Source organism: Mesocricetus auratus, unplaced genomic scaffold, assembly GCF_017639785.1.
Source record: "Mesocricetus auratus isolate SY011 unplaced genomic scaffold, BCM_Maur_2.0 Super-Scaffold_100003, whole genome shotgun sequence".
Lineage (NCBI taxonomy): Eukaryota > Metazoa > Chordata > Mammalia > Rodentia > Cricetidae > Mesocricetus > Mesocricetus auratus.
The window spans coordinates 16,702,689-16,719,224 of NW_024429188.1; the positions used below are offsets into that span (position 1 = coordinate 16,702,689).

At 41.1% G+C, this 16,536-nt stretch overlaps 1 protein-coding gene across 2 annotated transcripts in view; it reads right to left on the reverse strand.

Moving 5' to 3' along the window:
* The window catches only part of Pir (pirin), a 101,053-nt gene extending 88,367 nt beyond the window's left edge, over nucleotides 1–12,686 (reverse strand). The window contains exons 1-2 of one of the 2 annotated variants that reach the window (XM_040744079.1): nucleotides 12,320–12,686; nucleotides 9,961–10,110 (exon numbers count right to left, since the gene is read on the reverse strand). In XM_040744079.1, coding sequence (XP_040600013.1) covers nucleotides 9,961–10,056 — 96 coding nt within the window. In that variant the 5' untranslated portion in view covers nucleotides 10,057–10,110; nucleotides 12,320–12,686. The remainder of the gene's footprint in view (nucleotides 1–9,960; nucleotides 10,111–12,319) is intronic. The other variant, XM_040744078.1, reaches the window with a different exon arrangement.
* Between the last annotated feature and the right edge of the window lie 3,850 nt (nucleotides 12,687–16,536).

Below are 16,536 nucleotides of genomic sequence, written 5' to 3' on the forward strand. Positions count from 1 at the left end.
CATAAGCAAATAACCCAGCCTTTTCCTATTTTTAAAGCTTGTGCTTTCTATTTTTCCCACAGTGCTGAAGAGGGAAGGTAGGAACTCATGCACACTACAGAAGTGTTGTGGAATATTACTTTAATTGTGTAAAGGTGTGTTACTTTTGTTTATGCTGCATTTGTTTAATTATGTAAAGACATGTTGCTTTTGTTTCGCTTTGCCTACCTAAGGCACCTGATTGGTCTAATAACGAGCTGAATGACCAATATCTACACATGAGAAAGAATAGGCAAGGCTAGCAGGCAGAGAGAATAAATAGAAAAGTAAAAGGTAAAAAGCCCCAAGGCAAAAGGTAGATAAAGAGAAATGGGTTAATTTAAGTTCAAAGAGCTAGACAGAAACAAGCCTAAGCTAAGCTGAACATTCAAAACTAATAAGTCTCTATGTGGTGATCTGGGAGCTGTTTGGTGGCCCAAAAGAAAAAAAAAACCAGCCTGGTACACAGAAGCACTCTACCACCAAGCTTCATCACAAGCCCTAACTTACACCTCTTTTAGCTTCTTGAATTTGTGAGCTAGCACCTCTCCAAGTGTTGAGTAGAAACGATGGTAGTAGATGTCATTGTCTTGTCCCTGATTTCATACAGCTGGCTATTTAAAGTTTTTTTGCCAAGCAGGCCGTTAATCTCGTTTTTCTGTTTTTCATTAGACTCCCTTCTCTAGGGTTAAGGAGCTGCATTTCCGTTTCTAGTTTGTTATGTTTGACATGGATTTTGAATTACCTAGCTCTTGTGTATCAACTGAGCTAATTATGTGTCTTTTTATCCTTTGTCTCTTATTATGGGTGAAGATGAGGACAAATATTTATTACTTCTTGGTGTCAAAGAAATTCATATGGGCAAATAAACTGCTCTCAAACTATGAAACATGAAGTCCCCTCTTTTCAGTCTACCCTTGTCACTATCAGCCACGCATAGATCAGTGAGTCTTCACTGCTACTGAGAAGTGGCACTGTGCTAGAATGAAAATATCAAAATGTGGAAGCAGCTTTTGGGATTGAGTAATGAGTTCAAGGCCAGAAGGCTTTTGAGAGTCATCGCAGAAAAAAAAAATAAAAGTTACATGATGGTCACTGGAATGTGACATTTGGAGGGCTCAAAAGGAAGGGAGGAGAGCCACAGGAAGCATCCCCGTTTTGTGAAGCACTAGCTGAACAACCCTGAACAAGCACACATGATTTCTCAGAAAGAAATGGGGAACATGATGGAAGCTGCAGCAAAGGTGATCCTGGTTGCAAAGCCAAGAACATGGCTGAACTGTATGCTTGTCCTTGTGTTTCATGGATAGCAGAACTCTCGAGTACTAAAGTCAGACATTTAACTTAGCTAAAGGCATTTCTAACAAAGTGTTGGAGGTGTGGCATGGTTCCCTTTGACCAGATCAAAAGAAATATAAATTTGAAAGATTGGGAAAACACAGCCCACTTGGTAAAGAATGAAAAGGTATATTGTCAAGCTTGTGGCCAAGTAACTATTTGATAGAGACATATCTACATAGAACACAAGAACTATTGCCCAAAACAACAGAAGAAATGGGTGTCTGTTGGGGAAGTCCTGTGCATTTGTCAATAAAGCACTGTCTGGCCTATAGGGAATCTAGATAGGAGGGACTAGGAGTCCAGAAGGACTCTGGGAGGAGAAACACAAGAGAGTCAACATGTAATGCCATGGAGGTAGGAAGCCCGGAACTATTCTCCGGTAAGAGAAATACTTAGATTAACAATTATGGGGTAATTACTTAAGTCAGAGCTAGCCAGTAAGAAACAAGCAAGGCCAACAGCTTCATAATTAATATAGCCTCCTGTGTGTTTATTTGGGACTGATGCGGCTCTAGAACCAGGCTGGCGGGAAAGCTTCTCTCAAGGAAAAAGCTTCTTTTAACAAAATAGTGTCAGAAGTGGGATTGAATTTCCACGCAAAATAACAAAAGCTTTAAAGGAATTTTAGAAACAGAAGAACGGGGAGAAGCACAGATTTTTGGTAGCAGCATTTTCTCAGGCGAGCTCTGTTTGTCTAGCGGCAAGCAGAGACTCGAGGCTTGATTAAGGCAGTCATCCTGACTCGGCATAAAAAAAAACAGCAAGGTTCTTTTAAGAGGCTTTGCTAACGATTTAAAAGTTGTACGTACACCTGGAAGTGGCAGCTTTTGCTGGAGGTCAGCATGGACTGAGGCGGTAAGCTGGAGTCTCGCTTACGCCCGCCATCTTGACGGAAAAAAAAACTGGCAGTTTAAAACAGCCGCGGTTTTACAGATAAGACACGTGGCCAGAAAAACATAAAGATTTACAGTAAAGTAAGACTTGGATGAACAAAACCTCTAAAGGTTTACAGTGTGTTGAAAAATATACGTAAGATTGAGAGAGAAAACAAAAAGGCATAGTGGTAAAATAGAGAAACTGGCGTTGGTGGCACACGCCTTTAATCCCAGCACTCGGGAGGCAGAGTAAGATTTGCTGCAGAGGCAGAGGCAGGCAGATTTCCAAAGAGAAACCCTGTCTCAGAGAAAAAGAAATAAAAGTAAAAGAAATAGAATAATAATAGATAAATAAATAAGCCACGTAAAGATGGAAAATACACAGAGAGTCTGGATACTGTACGCTATTATGTTTTTCAGTTTTTTCATTGCTAAGGAAGGAACAACTAAAGTACACTTGATTATAAATGCTGCTGAATTAATTCAACTTCTATCTTTTGAAAATGCCTTGACTTCAAAATTTAAGTGTAAGGATATGTTACTTGGGAAAGGAGATTTTGCTTATGTTTCTACAGGAAATGAAAGGCTGAGGATTCCTTCCAGGCTTCTGTGGTTTGATGAACCAAGACCCCCGGAAGTGGTGGACCAGGTGTTCCAACAATCAAAACAGCTAAGATGATGGAGCTTCACAGACCCTGAAAATAAGGACTTATACAAATTTCTGAGTTTTGTCATGATCCCCATGGTATGAACAGTGCCCCCTTCCAGCATGAAGCAGTTTGGAATGAGCGACATCCTAATTCCCATCTTGTTTTTAAACCTTTGTTTTCATTTATATGGGATTGTTTATAATTGATTAATGAACACAGCCAGTCTTTTTTAATGGTAAAAAAGGGAATTATGGTATGGGTATTGTTTTTCATTTATTGATACAAATTCAAGGTCAATTTTGTGATGCTTATATTTCTCCTCTTGATTAAGTATTGTGCTTATACTGATCTTTTAAAACATAATGCATAATTGAATACAGACTATAGATATTTACTTATAATAGTCAGAACTTATAGTTAGGTAAGTTAGGTTTTCTAGATATATAGAGATGTATTTGAGACAGATAGATAGTCTTAAAACCTCTCAAAGACCTTCAGAAAATGGTATTTAAAATAGTTTAGGGTTTTTCTTGACAATGAGAAATGTCTGCTCCTGGCAGCACCAGTTATGTCTGAGAGGAAAATGAGCATCGAAGAAACTCATTATGGAGTTTGCTTTCAACATGGCAAGATTAGCCATTTGGGCAAGAAACTGCTCTTGCCTATACTGCTTGACTGTTGTTGTATAGTCTGGACATGCAGGACCCACAGGAAAGTGACTGCTGAACTCAGTCTTACAGGGTTCCTGCTTCATGGAAGAGAATTTCTGCAGGACACAGAGAAATGACTGACAGACTGCCAATGCAGATGGACAGTTTTGAAATTTCCTGCTTTGCTGAGAAATCTTCTGGACACATTGTGGCCTATGGGCTGAAGATGGATGCCCCAACGTTACAGAGGAACTTCGGGTGACTGTCCAGGCAGTAAGATATCTCTGTCAATCCTAGTGTTTATATATTATCCTTCTGTGGTCTTTGATGGAGTTGAAGATAGATAGTTATAATTATAGTTTTCCTTAGTTATGATAAAAGATAAGCTACATATAGAACTTTAGACTCACAAGGATGGGATGGATGATATTTTCTTTAAATCTTGCTAAATGTTGATAGATAAAATATTGTAACTGTATTCTTACTTGATAACTGTTCTGTTATATATGATTTGACTATGTTAAAGTTAAGACCTTTATTTTTGTTTAAACAGAAAAGAGGAGATGGTGGGGAAGTCCTGTGCATTTGTCAATAAAGCACTGTCTGGCCTATAGGGAATCTAGATAGGAGGGACTAGGAGTCCAGAAGGACTCTGGGAGGAGAAACACAAGAGAGTCAACATGTAATGCCATGGAGGTAGGAAGCCCGGAACTATTCTCCGGTAAGAGAAATACTTAGATTAACAATTATGGGGTAATTACTTAAGTCAGAGCTAGCCAGTAAGAAACAAGCAAGGCCAACAGCTTCATAATTAATATAGCCTCCTGTGTGTTTATTTGGGACTGATGCGGCTCTAGAACCAGGCTGGCGGGAAAGCTTCTCTCAAGGAAAAAGCTTCTTTTAACAGGTGTCATCTTTTGTCTTAATCAATTCAAGGTGCTACCACAAAATATCATAAAGTAATTAACTTCAAAGTAATTAAAGTGTATTTCTTTTGGTGGTAGAAGCTCAAAAGTCCAAGATCAAGGCAGCCCCAGCTTTAGCATCTAGCTAAAAATACATTTTATGATTCATAGGCAATACATTCTGTTTCCTTACATGATGGCAGGGTTCCACTCTCTGTGATCTTCCTCATAAGGACATTAATTCCAGATATGCACATCTCATCCTCATGACATAATTGCCTTCCAAAGACCCTCCTGCTAATACCATCAGCTTGAAAGGTAGGCTCGCAAACTTTGATGTGGGGAAGGACACAGACAATTAAACCATATCAGTATTATTTTTATTCGTTGCACATTGGCTTCCTCCAGTCACCAATATATGCCATGTGAACACACTCACAAGAAGAAAGTCAGTATAAGTAAAGGGCTATAGACAAGTGTCAGAGTGATGACCTTGTTCAACTGGCTGGAAGACGAGAGAGAGGCATGTATAAGAGACACTCCAATAAAAGAGTATGTTTGCATTAAACTGCTGTACTGAAGTGCTACTTGCAGGCCTGAAAACTAGGCCTCAGTAATCTCTAAGCATTTACCATAGCTTGAGCAACATGTTCAATAAACATGTGCCATCTGTCCACAAGAACAGACTTCTGTGAGAACCCTAATTTTCAACGATGTTTTAATTAGGTCCCCAATTCAGTCACATCTCTTTTTCAACATGTTTCTTTTCCTGCAAATGCATCCAAATCCTTTAGCTGCCAAATTTAAATAGCAGCTTCCAAGGTTGTTCTTTGGAACTCCAAATGAAACCTGTGGCCACCAGCCCTCGGGCCTGTAGCAACCCCATAATAAAGCTCCAACAGTCCAGTAGGTTTTGGAAATCCAGAAGTGGTGGAAGGGCCTATGAGAAATGGCAGGCCTTTGTAGATAGGACAGATGCTGTGCTTTTCAAATGACATTCTACTGAGTCTAAAATACTCCTAAATACTCAGAGTGCACCCCAAACTCTGGGTGGTGCTTTTGCTAGATTCTTTAGCCTCCTGTAGCCAGGTCCTATGATTGAATCTGGCTAGCACACAGAAATCCAGGATAGGACTTTTAGGGTCATTCCTTAGATAGAACTTTCAGGGTCATTCCTTTAAAAATGTGGATGGACAGTTGATATATGTCCTTTTGCTTTTGTCCTCTTCCTCCTTTCTGTGTCAGAGTACAAGTGGTTGCTATTGTCTCAGCAAATAGCTACTTGATAATATTAAGGAATTCTTTCAATGTTCCAATATGATAACGTGACTACAATTATATTTTTATCATCGTACCTTCCTGTGCCATCCCCCTTCATGTCTTTTCATTAATTTGTTAGCTGGCATACAAAGTGATGATTTTCATTGTGTTATTTTCATATATCATTATACCGTGTATCTATTCATGTCCGCATTCTCCCTCTTGCTGATACCCTCCTACCCCTGAGATAGTTCACCACTTCAGCTTTTGTGTCACATAGATGCCATTGTCCTCTCTTATTCTTGTGTTTCAGAGATGGAAATTGAAACAATTGTGAACAAAATGACATCTGGGTTTCTGTTCAAAATACTTTGAGGGGAGAAATGGAACAGGACATTCATTATGCGATGTCCTCTAGTTTTGTTTCAAATTATGCCTTTAAGTAATTAAATAACCCACAGAGAATGTCATTCTATTGAATAGTATCTGGTGGAATTGGGCAAAATGAAGACAAGTGCCAATGATGATGGGTTTCTCTCCTGGGAGCACAAAGGAACCACCTGCTAACAACATGCTAGTCAGTCTTTCAAAGTCCAGGACTGTCTAGCCTGGTCCATGGATAATTATAGTGATGATGTGAGCCAGCCCCAGCCCATCTTTTCTTTATTGCTAACTATAGGAAGGCTCACTGTCAGTTTCTCTTCAGTTTCTACATGTGTAGTGGTAGGAAGAAAAAGAAACACTTGTGGCGGCTACTAAAATGGAGCAGTTTTGCAGCTTTAATGTGAAAATAGCTTTGAAGTCCAAAGTTTCCAATTTCTTTAAGACATTAGCCTTTGTGCATAGACTTCGAAGAGTAACCTTAATGTTGACAAATGCCTTCATTTCTGCTAGTTGGGGTGGGGGTAAGGGCTCTTCCTTTATGTAGAATGTGGAAATATGTTAGCAACATCAAAAGTCAAAACCAGGGTCTTGAACAAGAGAATGATAGTAGGGTTTATGCAGTAAAAGGAGGCATATTTTTAAATGATGTTTATGAAGAAGTTATAGTAACACGGAACGCTCTTGTGTCACCATGTTAAGTGAAAAACTTCAAGACACAAAACTGTCTTTTATATAATCCTCAATAATGTAAAACATAACTGTTTGGAAACACTTTCATTCTCAATTGTGATTAAGCAAAGCTGAATTATTCTTCTCTCTTCCATTAGGGTTACAGAATACCTGTGACACAAGAGACCTGAATTTAAATAGCATATTAGAGTCTTGGAAAATCTAGGTTTTTCAATGAAGGTTTCTTATATGGCATAAAGCATAAAATTCAAGGATGTAAAATTATATTGAGGGGAATTACATCTTTATTTTCACTACCCTCAGATTTTTCTGAATATTTTTATTTATAGTAAAATGGACATAAAATGAAATTTAGCATTTAAAAAATTTTATTATTACTATTATTATTATCTGCAGATTGCTGTTTCTGTGTGAGGGTATGTGCATATGAATGCAGGTGCCCTCAGAGGTTGTAAGCAAAAGGCCACCCTTGAGCTGGATTACAGATAGTTATAAATCACCAGACAAGGGTGCTAGGAATCACACTAGGGTCCCCCACATACGCACTATACACTCTTAATCACTAAGCCATCTCCCTAAGTCAAAAATTTAGCATTTAAGTATCTTTAAGAACACAGTTTAGTAACCTTAAGCATATTCACATTGCTGTACAACTATCATTGTCTTGTGACCAGATTAAAATCCAGTCTCTTCTTCAATTGTGAGTAAGCTCAGTAAATTATAATAAATTACCAGTAACTGTGATTCTGAGACCAATCGAAACTAAAGCTATTTCATAACATATTACATCTGTGATTAGGTATTTGAAAAAAATTGTTCACATTTGAAATTAGGATGTGACTAGATGCACCACTCAAAACTTTTATTTAATATAAAAATACAAGATGACTAAATCATCTCTAAAAAGCTCAACCATGTTATAATATCAAACAACTTTTTTTGGAAATTATCTATTCTGTTTTGTGCACTTCAAAAGACTATTTTACAAAGGAATTGATAGGTTTTGACAGACCACTAAAGAGGTTCACAGGATTTTTAAAAAGTGCTAAGACATTGTCTCCAGATAACATTCTTGACAGATGGACTAATCAAAGTAATAGCTACACTCAGTACATAGTAATGGCTTACTAACAGGCGTCTGTAGGTCTCAGAACTCTTTCCAGTTTTCCCGTGATGATAATAGCTAATCGAATGACACCACCTCCATCTGGCCCTATGCATTTAGCCACCAAGATAAACTTATTTGTGTATTTTCTTTGGCAAATGGTACATTTTGGCTTTCAAGAGATATATATGAGTGAGTTAATGTTGGGAAGAAAAATGGCAGAGGCACAAGATAGAAGAAAGACTGATGGGGTGACAAGGGAGAAGTGCTTTCCACCCACTGTAATAACTGATCAGCATTGTGCTGGGTGGAATGAGCCAGGCACAGAACAACAAACAAGGCACACCCTTACTTGTACGTGGAATCTAAAATGGTGGCTTACAGAAGCTGAGGTGAGAAAGTAGAGCGATGTTCCTCAGATAGGAAGAATAAGTTCAAGAAGCCAATAGCACTGTAAAATGACAGTGTATTTTACAGTTAAAATTTGCTTAAGAGTAGATTTTAAAATTATTGTGTGAAGTAATACAGATGTTGATGAGCTAGTTTTTGAACTTTCCTTTGGCATGTACAAATATAAAAATATCCTGCTGTACACCATTTTTAAAACTGAAAATATCAAACCCATCAACAATGTAGGGCACCACTCACTGAAGAAAGGCAAAACCTTCAAACCCTATAAGCAAAGGTGAGCCTGGCAATTCAAGAGGCTGAGCAGGTGGATTTAAGTTCAAGGTCAGCCTAGGAAACTTAGTGAGACTCTTGTCTCAAAATAAAATATAAAAGGAGAACTGTGGATACAGTTCAATGATAGATTGTTTGCCTAGCATATGCAAGGGTCAACCCTATGTTCAGTCCCCAATACTGAAACAAAAACTGATGAAAAAACAACTCCATGAACGTTTTTTCAGACACATTTTTTATCAAAAAATGACAAAAGAGCCCATATGCAATGAGAGGTATAAAGCTTAGCAACAAGGCAGTATGAAAATCCTACAGTGGAGTGTAAGAAATCAGTCCTACTTCCCCAAACCCAATCTACCGCTACAATGCATTTCTTCTCTTATTCACATGTATAATGTGGGATAGCTCTGGGGCCTATAGCCCTTGGTTATGATCACTGCTTGATACTTCTCTGTGCAGCTAAGGCACCTCCCTAAATTTCACATATTCCCTAGTATTCAAATTTTAAGAAAGTCTCCAATGTTAAAAAGCATCTAGAGTCACAATCTCTGAGTTCCCTTGTGCTCCTTACCCCACATCAGAGGTCTACAGAGCTGGATCTCAATGCACAAATATAAATCCTTTATTATGTGCCATTAGCCAGAAGACGGGACCCATGCAGAGCCAATCAAACTGTCTTCCCCAGGAGGAATCTGAAAGTGAGATCCACATTTACTTGTGCTTTGAAGTATGAGCACATAAGCAATGGTGGAGAGGCTACAGGTTGGGCACAGTTGAGGATAAGGGTGCTGAGGCTTACAGCTCAAGGCAGAACATGGGCATGCAGAGAAAACCAAATGCATCTCCTATAGTGAAGCTGCATCTGCTACCTAGAAACTCACTATCCACATTCCAGAAACCTCCTTTAGGCTGGGTTTGTTCCACATGGGGTCCCAGTTGTGGAGTTTCATTTTTTCCCTCTGGCACTGTGGTGGCTTGAAAGAAAATGATCCCCAAAGGGATTGGCACTACTAGGAGGTGTGGCCTTGCTGGAGCAAGTGTGTCACTGTGGGGGGCAGGCTTTGATGTCTCTTTTGCTCAAGCTTCCCTCGGTGTGACTATCACTCATGCAAGATGTAGAAGTCTCAGTTGTTTCTGCAGCACCTGGTCTGCACCACCATGTTCCCCATCATGTTGATAATGGACTGAAACTCTGAAAACTGTAAGCGAGACACCCGATTAAATGTTTTCCATATAAGAGCTGCCATGGTCATGGTGCCTCTTCACAGCAATAGAAACCCAAAAAAAGGCACCACACATGGAAGCTCATGACCATCTTGGCCTTTACTTCCCAAATCCCCTTCAGTATCCCGCCAGTCCCTTCAGAAAGGAAAGCACAAAGTAGTCATCCAGGCAGCATACCTCAGGTCTGCCAATGCTTCTGCGGACCCGAGCTCCAACCCCCTCCGACTGCTCCCGGCTGAGCACTGAGAGAGTAACCTTCTTAGATGATCCCATTTTGAAGTGTATAAAGAATGTTCTGGTGTTGAGCTGTAGAGAATAGAGGGCAAACTGAAAGACAACAAAAGAAATCACAATGGAGGAAATATCTACAGACTCTAAACTAAAGATATTAACATTAAACTTGCCCCCAAATTCTAACAGTTGTAATTTATTAAGTACTTACTATGAATAGGACATAGATTAGATGATTGTTAAAACACAGTGATGGTGAACATGTATTAGTATTTACCAGGTACCTGAGCCCCATTATTCGAAGTTTCCTCATGTAACCCTGCAGTCAACCTGTACAATAGTTAGCAATTACAACTCTTTGGAAGAACTGGATAGAAACATCTAAGGATCATCTTATATGCTTTGTTTCAGTGCCATCTCTTGACCCCTCCACACCATGCACCACTCTTCAGTGGTTATCCCATGAGTTATCATGGAAGATGGAAGTGGGGGGTTCTTTTGATGACACTGGAAGCAAAGAGAAAAAACCTAGAGGTGTTTGAATCTCACCAGAATATGATGGTGCTGGCACTGGAAGAGATCTTCAAGGGTGATTGAATTCAATTACTGATCTATCTCTAAAGTCCAAGGCCATTAAAAATCATTCCTTAGTAGTTTCAAGAATGTATACAATATGTTTTTAACCATTATCAACCCCTCATTCCCCTCCAGTTCCTTTCTGACCCCTGTCACATCTCACTCCCAGCTTCATGCTGTTTTTTCCATCACCTACATAGCCTACTGAGTCCAAGTGGTGCTGTCCTTGTTGTGCACAAGGGTGTTGAGGCATCTGCTGAAGCATGGGCATCCTAAAAGGGGCTATTTTCCTGAGGAATACTGATACTCCCTATCCCTCCCCAACTGCCCAAGTTCCTCAGTTAGGGGTGGGACTTCACAAACCCTTCTCCATGTGTGTTGGAATTTTGATAGACTTGATCTTATATAGGTCTTGTGCAGGCAATTTTTTTAGGTAAAAAAAAATCTTTGCACTTCCTAATAAAGCCCTCTGAAGCACAGACAAATTACGTATGAACTGCCCCTTGCAGGGGAAACTCATGGTTCAGGAACAACCTATATGCCACATTTATTATTCAAGAGTGTTTCATTATTTATTGAAGAAGTCTAAGTTATTACCTAGGAAATATCTCAGAACAGATACAATCAACCCCCTTTCTAACTTCAGGTGTTTGCAGACAAGTAATCCTAAATCCTCAGATCTGTTCACCAAGTGAATGCTAACCAATCCTTCAAAGATTCCTACTGCAACCAGGAGAAGTGTTTTAACAAGATTCTTGGGGCAGACACCTCAGGTTTATATCTCAGCTTTGTCACATTCCAGCCTGTTTTCACTTGGGACTTTCTGTGCCTCAGCTTTTTCATCTACAAAATGGGATTAAGAAATATCTAGCTCAGCTGGGCAGTGGCGGAAAATGCCTTTAATCCCAGCACTTAGGAGGCACAGGCAGGAGGATGTCTGTGAGTTTGAGGCCAACCTGGTCTACAGAGCAAGTTCCAGGACAGCCAAGAACAGCTAAGGCTACACAGAGAAGCCCTGTTTCCAGAAAGGAAGGAAGGAAGGGAGGGAGAGAGGTAGGGAGAGAGGGAGGGAGGAAAGAAAGAAAGAAAGAAAGAAAGAAAGAAAGAAAGAAAGAAAGAAAGAAAGAAAGAAAGAAAGAAAGAAAGAAAGAAAGGAAAGAAAAAGATCTACCTCAAAGGTTTCGAATAGTGCTATGGGAAAGTGAGCTGCTGTTATTCGTAGGGACTCTACACAGTAGTACCCTCCAGTTAGTGAAGGCAGATCCTAAAATGGATCCTCTCTAGCAGACAATCAATAAACACCTATTGGGCCATGAAATGTGGGGCACAGAAACGAACTACTGAATACAGGCCTGTCAACATCCAGATATATGCAACTAGTAAGTAGTTTTGCCTCCACCTAGATTTTCTGGGTCCTCCCAGACTCTCACAGTTAGATACTACACACATAAACAAGGATGAGGCAGTTAGCTAATTATAGTGTTTTGTCTGGAGAAAAGCCAAGCTGTGGTCCCTTTCACCAAATCTCGGTGCTATTTAAGCATCTCCCTCCCACAGCTACCCTAGGAGCCAGTAGTAGGCTTGGAAAGGAAGCATCATGAAAACTGGTTGGGGCATCTCCTGCTCCAAAACACACGCGCGCGCACACACACACACACACACACACACACACACACACACCACCCGCATCTCCTCCCCCACCAACACAAGCACAGAGAAATACACATACATCACCCTGGAGGGGGATGGGGGGAGAGCGCCCAGGCCACTCACTCTTGCGGTAGCGCAGGCCCAGGAGGGAAGCCACAGCCGGCTGGCAGAGCCTAGAGCCTCTGCAGAGTCGGGGCCTCAGCGTCAGGGACACAGGGTACAGAAGAAGGGTTTGCAGAGCGCAGGTCGTCAGTCAGCGTGACTCAGCACTTCGTTGTTGTCGGCCCGGGGGAGGCGGGAGTCTCTAGGTCTCAGGGGCCTTGGACAGGGTGACACTCCCTTTATTTACCCTAGGTTTGGATTCTCTGACTCCGCCTCTCTGGGTCTGCCTTTGAGCTTCTACCCAAGGAGTGATGTGCACCCTGGCCTCTTGAGGGCGCGCTGTCCACCCCCCATGTGAGGGATGCTCCAGGTCTCTGTGTACCCCGAGATTCACCTAGAAAACCTGTTTTCACTCCAGTCAATTTGTCACCCCACCCGTTGGCTCAACGGACAAGAATGTTTCCTAACCACTTGCCCTTTTTTGGGCATGTGACTCAGCCTCTCTGCGCATCAGGTTCCCAGTGAAGTAAGAGTGGTGAAGATGATAGTACCAACGTCGTAGGGTTGTAAAGAGAACAAAATGAGCCTGCCTCCTCCTAGGTGCTACACTGTTGTTTAGCATAAATATGCTTCTTGCTGTTTGCCAGTGAGAATGGGGCCAGGGGCGGAGCAGGAGCCAAAACATCTCTGCTCCTGCCAAAAGAGAGGGCACACTCTAATAGGTAGGCATGTGATTAAGGGCTTGGATTTTATTATGACGTAGGGAGAAGGCATTGGAGAGTTGCTCTCAAGAGGGTGAGGATGTGTATCCAGCCAGGAAGCAATCCAGTTTCCCTAGGACTTTTAATCAGGGGGCAGGCGAGACTGCCGTTCTGAATGTTCTTCAAACACCAGAAAGTTCATTGTCTTGTCCTGGAAAAAGACTCTAAAATAAATCTGGAAACTGTCTGAAAAGGAATAGAATATACACACACATACATACATACATACATACATACATACATACATACATACATACATATATATATATATATATATATATATATAGAGAGAGAGAGAGAGAGAGAGAGAGAGAGAGAGAGAGAGCATTTCGTTCGACGGATCGGATGGATGGACAGGGATGGATTTTGGCACTCGGGAGCCAAAGAATACTGGTTGTTACAGCTTGGATGGAAAGATATTCTGACACTCAGCAGCCAAGGAATACCACAGGTCAGAGTAAGCATAGCAGCTCACGACCCTACTTCAGGGAAAGGCTTCCCTAGGGTATCAGCTCTGTCCCTGCAGAAGAGGAGGGTTTCCCAGCTGGGGATATTTTCTGCAGTTTTGCTCTGCAGGAGAGTTTTGCAGGCGAAGTTGCTACAATTCAGCTCTGCTTCAGGGAGAGTGGAGAAGGGAGTTTAACAACTCAGCTCTGCCAGGGGAAGGTTGCTTTGGCAAAAGTGTTACAACCCTGCTCACTGTGCTCTGCCCAGGGTAGTCTCTGCTCTGCTGCAAAAGAAGTGGCAGAGGACAGCCAGGTAGCACAAGAAGCCACAAGCTGAATGGACACAGGGTTTATATAGGGCTTCCAGTGTGGGGATTGGTCAGATTTTAATCTCTTGCTCAGGGATTGACTATTTTTCTGCACAGGGTTAGGGTCAGATTTGGCTCTGGTTTTAGGACCAAAGTATGTTTCTTTCACTGGTCCTTTTTAGTCTTTTGGCTCTAGTTTTAGGGCCAAGGTGTATTTCTTTGGCTCTGATTCCAGGGACAAAGTATGTTTCTTTGACACTGGTTTCAGGGTCAGGGTACATTTCTTTGGTTTTGGTTGCAGGGCCAAAGTGTGTTTCTTTGGCTCTGCTCAAGGTGTGTTTCTTTGACCGGACCTTTTTACATACATACATACACACATACATACATACATACACATACACACACACACACACACACACACACACACACACACACACATCTTCCATGGAGACTGCTCCAGTTTGCTTTTGTAGCCAGAAAGCAGTCATAGACAGCACTTACTGAGTATAGCTAGGTTTCAATAAAAATTTTATTACAGATAGTAAAATTTGAATTGATAAGTTTATGTTTTGAATTCATGTACTTTTCACTTGTCATGAAATAATTCTTTTGACTTTTATATTTTTCCTGGGCTCTTCTATCAGTGGGGCTCAAACTGATGCTGCCAACCTCATGTGAAAGGCCAAATGATTAATGCCAAATTAATCCCACCATGGATCAATAAAGTATTGGTAATTGTCATCATTATAATTATTTCTGAAACTATTTCCATGTAAAATAAAAGTGTGAACACTCTGTCTGGCACATTGCAGAACCTATAAATAAATTTTCTTCCATTCCCTCGATCAACTCAACATGCAACCAGTACCTAGGCTTGGAGTGCAAGCTTCTGCCTCACACTCTTTCGGCTCAAAAGGCCAAGGATTCAGATTTCTAACATCTCATAGTGCATCCAAACCTCCCCATTTTGAAAGCCACTATCCATCTTCCCCAATCACCACCCACTCCTCCTGCCTTCAGGCCAAACCTTTTTCCAAGTGTCAGGCAAATAGAAAACCAATGTCTGAAACATTTAGTGGCTTCTCACTAAATTTAGTAGAAAGTTCTTTGATGTCTTTGAACTGACCTCATCCTTTAATCCACTTGTGCAGGGACTGGGGAGGAACTACACATATATCTCTTGTTAGTTTGCTGGGGCTGTCTAGAACTTTCTTTCCTTCGCTTTCACTTCATCTTTTAGCTCTTAACTTCTATGTCATGCTCCGCAGACAACCTTTGATAGTTGTTTCCTGGAGTCTGGGAGAGACTTTCAACCTGAAAAACACCTATATATTGTTTCCTAAAGTCATTGTGTATCAACTTTTGGAAGATCTCATTTTCCTACAAAGACCTGAACAGTAGTTTCTATCTCATAGGTTTGTTCTGAAATGTGACCCAAAACTTTACTGAATGTGCCATTTACTCCTCTTGCTCTTGGGTCTATGCAGAACCTGTGGCTGCCTTGACCAATTCAATGTGCCATTTCTGAGTGAGGCTTTGAAATGACCTGGGAGTTACCACATCTATTTCATGAAAACCAACTACTCTTTAAGAGCGATGACCTTGCTGAGTGGGGCTGGTGCATGCCTTTGATCCCAGCACTTGGGAGGCAGAGGCTGGTGGATCTCAGTGAATTGAGTCTAGCCTGGCCTACAGAGCTAGTTCCAAATAGCCAAGGCTGCACAAAGAAACACTCAAAACAAAACAAACAAAAAAAGTGATGACCTCGAGGTCACCATTTTGGAAGAAGCCCAGGTTCCATAGAAAAGAGGCCTTGGAGGCAGACACACCATGGGAAGGAACGAAGCACAGGACACAAATCACCTTGAAGGTGGGTCTCCCAGCCCCAGCTGCACCAGCCAGTGCCACATGGACACAATTTGAACACCCAACATTGTTCTTCCAACTTCCTGATCCACAAAGTCAAGAGTTTTCAAGCTGAACAGTTGCAAGGGTAGTTTGTTTTACAATAATAGGTACCTGGAAAAATGTTTTCAGGTCATAGGAGAAAAGAAATTGATTTTCAAAATTCTCCAGGGTAGTGACAAACCTTGCAGAAGGTAGCTATGTCCATTTAATTCATCATGAAGACAACCAGCCATTAAGGGAGACAAACAATGCTTAAACTGGAATTTAAAGAGTAAAGTTTTGCATCCCTCCTACTAGCCATAATCCATGGCTCCAAAGTACAGATGTGCCAAGGGAAAGGCTCCTCGGTTACAAATATCATTTAATGATACAATAACTTCAGGTAGAACAGTGATATTTCAGTGGACACCTTTTTTTGGAAATTTCTCTGGAATTCAGAATCTACTCCACTTCTGCATCCAGAGAAGGTAGTGACATTTCTCAAAGCAGAAGACAAATTCAGGAGCATATATAGTCACAGCAGAGCACAGAAATTCCATTTGTAGATCTTTCAGGAAGAGGGGGAGGGAGAGATTGAGAAAGGGAGAGAGAAAGGGAGGGAGGGAGACCTTCGGAAAAGCTAGGTTAGAAGGGAAAAACAAAGATGGAAAGGGGAGAATTTTTGCAAATGGAGTAGAAGCCATACAATGCTTCACAATGAACAGAGTTCACCTTAGAGGTGAGAAGTGTAACCATGTCCATTTTAACTCTGAGCCTTCTTCACCTGGTCAT